A 1,363-nucleotide genomic window follows, 5' to 3' on the forward strand; every position below is an offset into this window, starting at 1 on the left:
GCATTAGGCAGTGATGTGATGGAAGCTGACTCCATACACAGATTCATATGTAGATATGATAGAGACCAGTAGACTCGGGAATCTGTACACCAGTTGATTGACAGTTGAGAGGCGGGATCAAAGAGCCAAAGCTCAACCCCCGCAAGCACAAATAGGTGAGTACACACACACACACACACACACACACACACACACACACACACACACACACACACACACACACACACACACACACACACACACACATACAAACACACCGCCGGTGTGGGGGCGCTGGTGGCTGTGTAGACAGCACGCTGGACACGTAATCCTGTGGCCCGGGTTCGATTCCCGGCGCCGGCGAGTAAAAGTGAGCAGAGTTTCTTTCACCCTGATGCACCTGTTACCCAGTAGTAAATAGGTACCTGGGAGTTAGACAGCTGTTATGGGCTGTTTCCTGTGTGTGTGTGTGTGTGTGTGTGTGTGTGTGTGTGTGTGTGTGTGTGTGTGTGTGTGTGTGTGTGTGTGTGTGTGTGTGTGTGTGGAAAAAAATTGGTTAGTAACAGTTAATTGATTGACAGTTGAGAGGCGGGTCTAAAGAGCAGAGCTCAACCCCCGCAAGCACAACTAGGTAAATACACACGGGGTGTGAATGTATGGCAGATGACACTGTACCAGTGACAGATGACACTGTATCAGAGACAGATGACAATAAAAGTGACAGATGACACTGTATCAGTAACATTTGGCACTGTATCAGTAATAGATGACACTGCCAATAACAGATGATGCTGTACCAGTGACACAAGATACAGTACTCCTGACAGATGGCAAAAATTTAATGACAAATGACACTGCATCAATGACAGATGACACAGTATCAATGACAGATGACACTGTATCAATGCCAGATGACGCTGTATCAATGACAGATGACAATGCATCAATGACAAATGATACTGTATCAATGACAGATGACACTGTGTCTGTGATAGATGACACTGTATCAATGACAGATGACACTGTATCAATGACAGATGACACTGTATCAATGACAGATGACACTCTTTCTCTGATATATGACACTGTGTCTCTAAGTCTCTAACAGATGACACTGTGTCTGTGACAGATGTCACTGTGTCTGTGACAGATGTCACTGTGTCTGTGACAGATGTCACTGTGTCTGTGACAGATGACACTGTGTCTGTGACAGATGTCACTGTGTCTGTGACAGATGTCACTGTGTCTGTGACAGATGACACTGTGTCTGTGACAGATGACACTGTGTCTGAGACAGATGACACTGTGTCTGAGACAAATGACACAACCAGTGACAGATAACACCGCCATCTGTGACAGTGACACGCGTCCAGCACGCTGGACG

General features: G+C 46.1%; 1 protein-coding gene across 1 annotated transcript; it reads left to right on the forward strand.

Annotated features, from left to right (window-relative positions):
- The first annotated feature begins 745 nt into the window (after nt 1–745).
- LOC138351690 (adventurous-gliding motility protein Z-like) lies at nt 746–1,084 on the forward strand. Its single transcript, XM_069303709.1, has one exon. The coding sequence runs from the start codon at nt 746–748 to the stop codon at nt 1,082–1,084; it is 339 nt and encodes a 112-aa protein (XP_069159810.1).
- The last annotated feature ends 279 nt before the right edge of the window (nt 1,085–1,363 follow it).

This window comes from Procambarus clarkii, chromosome 50 (assembly GCF_040958095.1).
Source record: "Procambarus clarkii isolate CNS0578487 chromosome 50, FALCON_Pclarkii_2.0, whole genome shotgun sequence".
Lineage (NCBI taxonomy): Eukaryota > Metazoa > Arthropoda > Malacostraca > Decapoda > Cambaridae > Procambarus > Procambarus clarkii.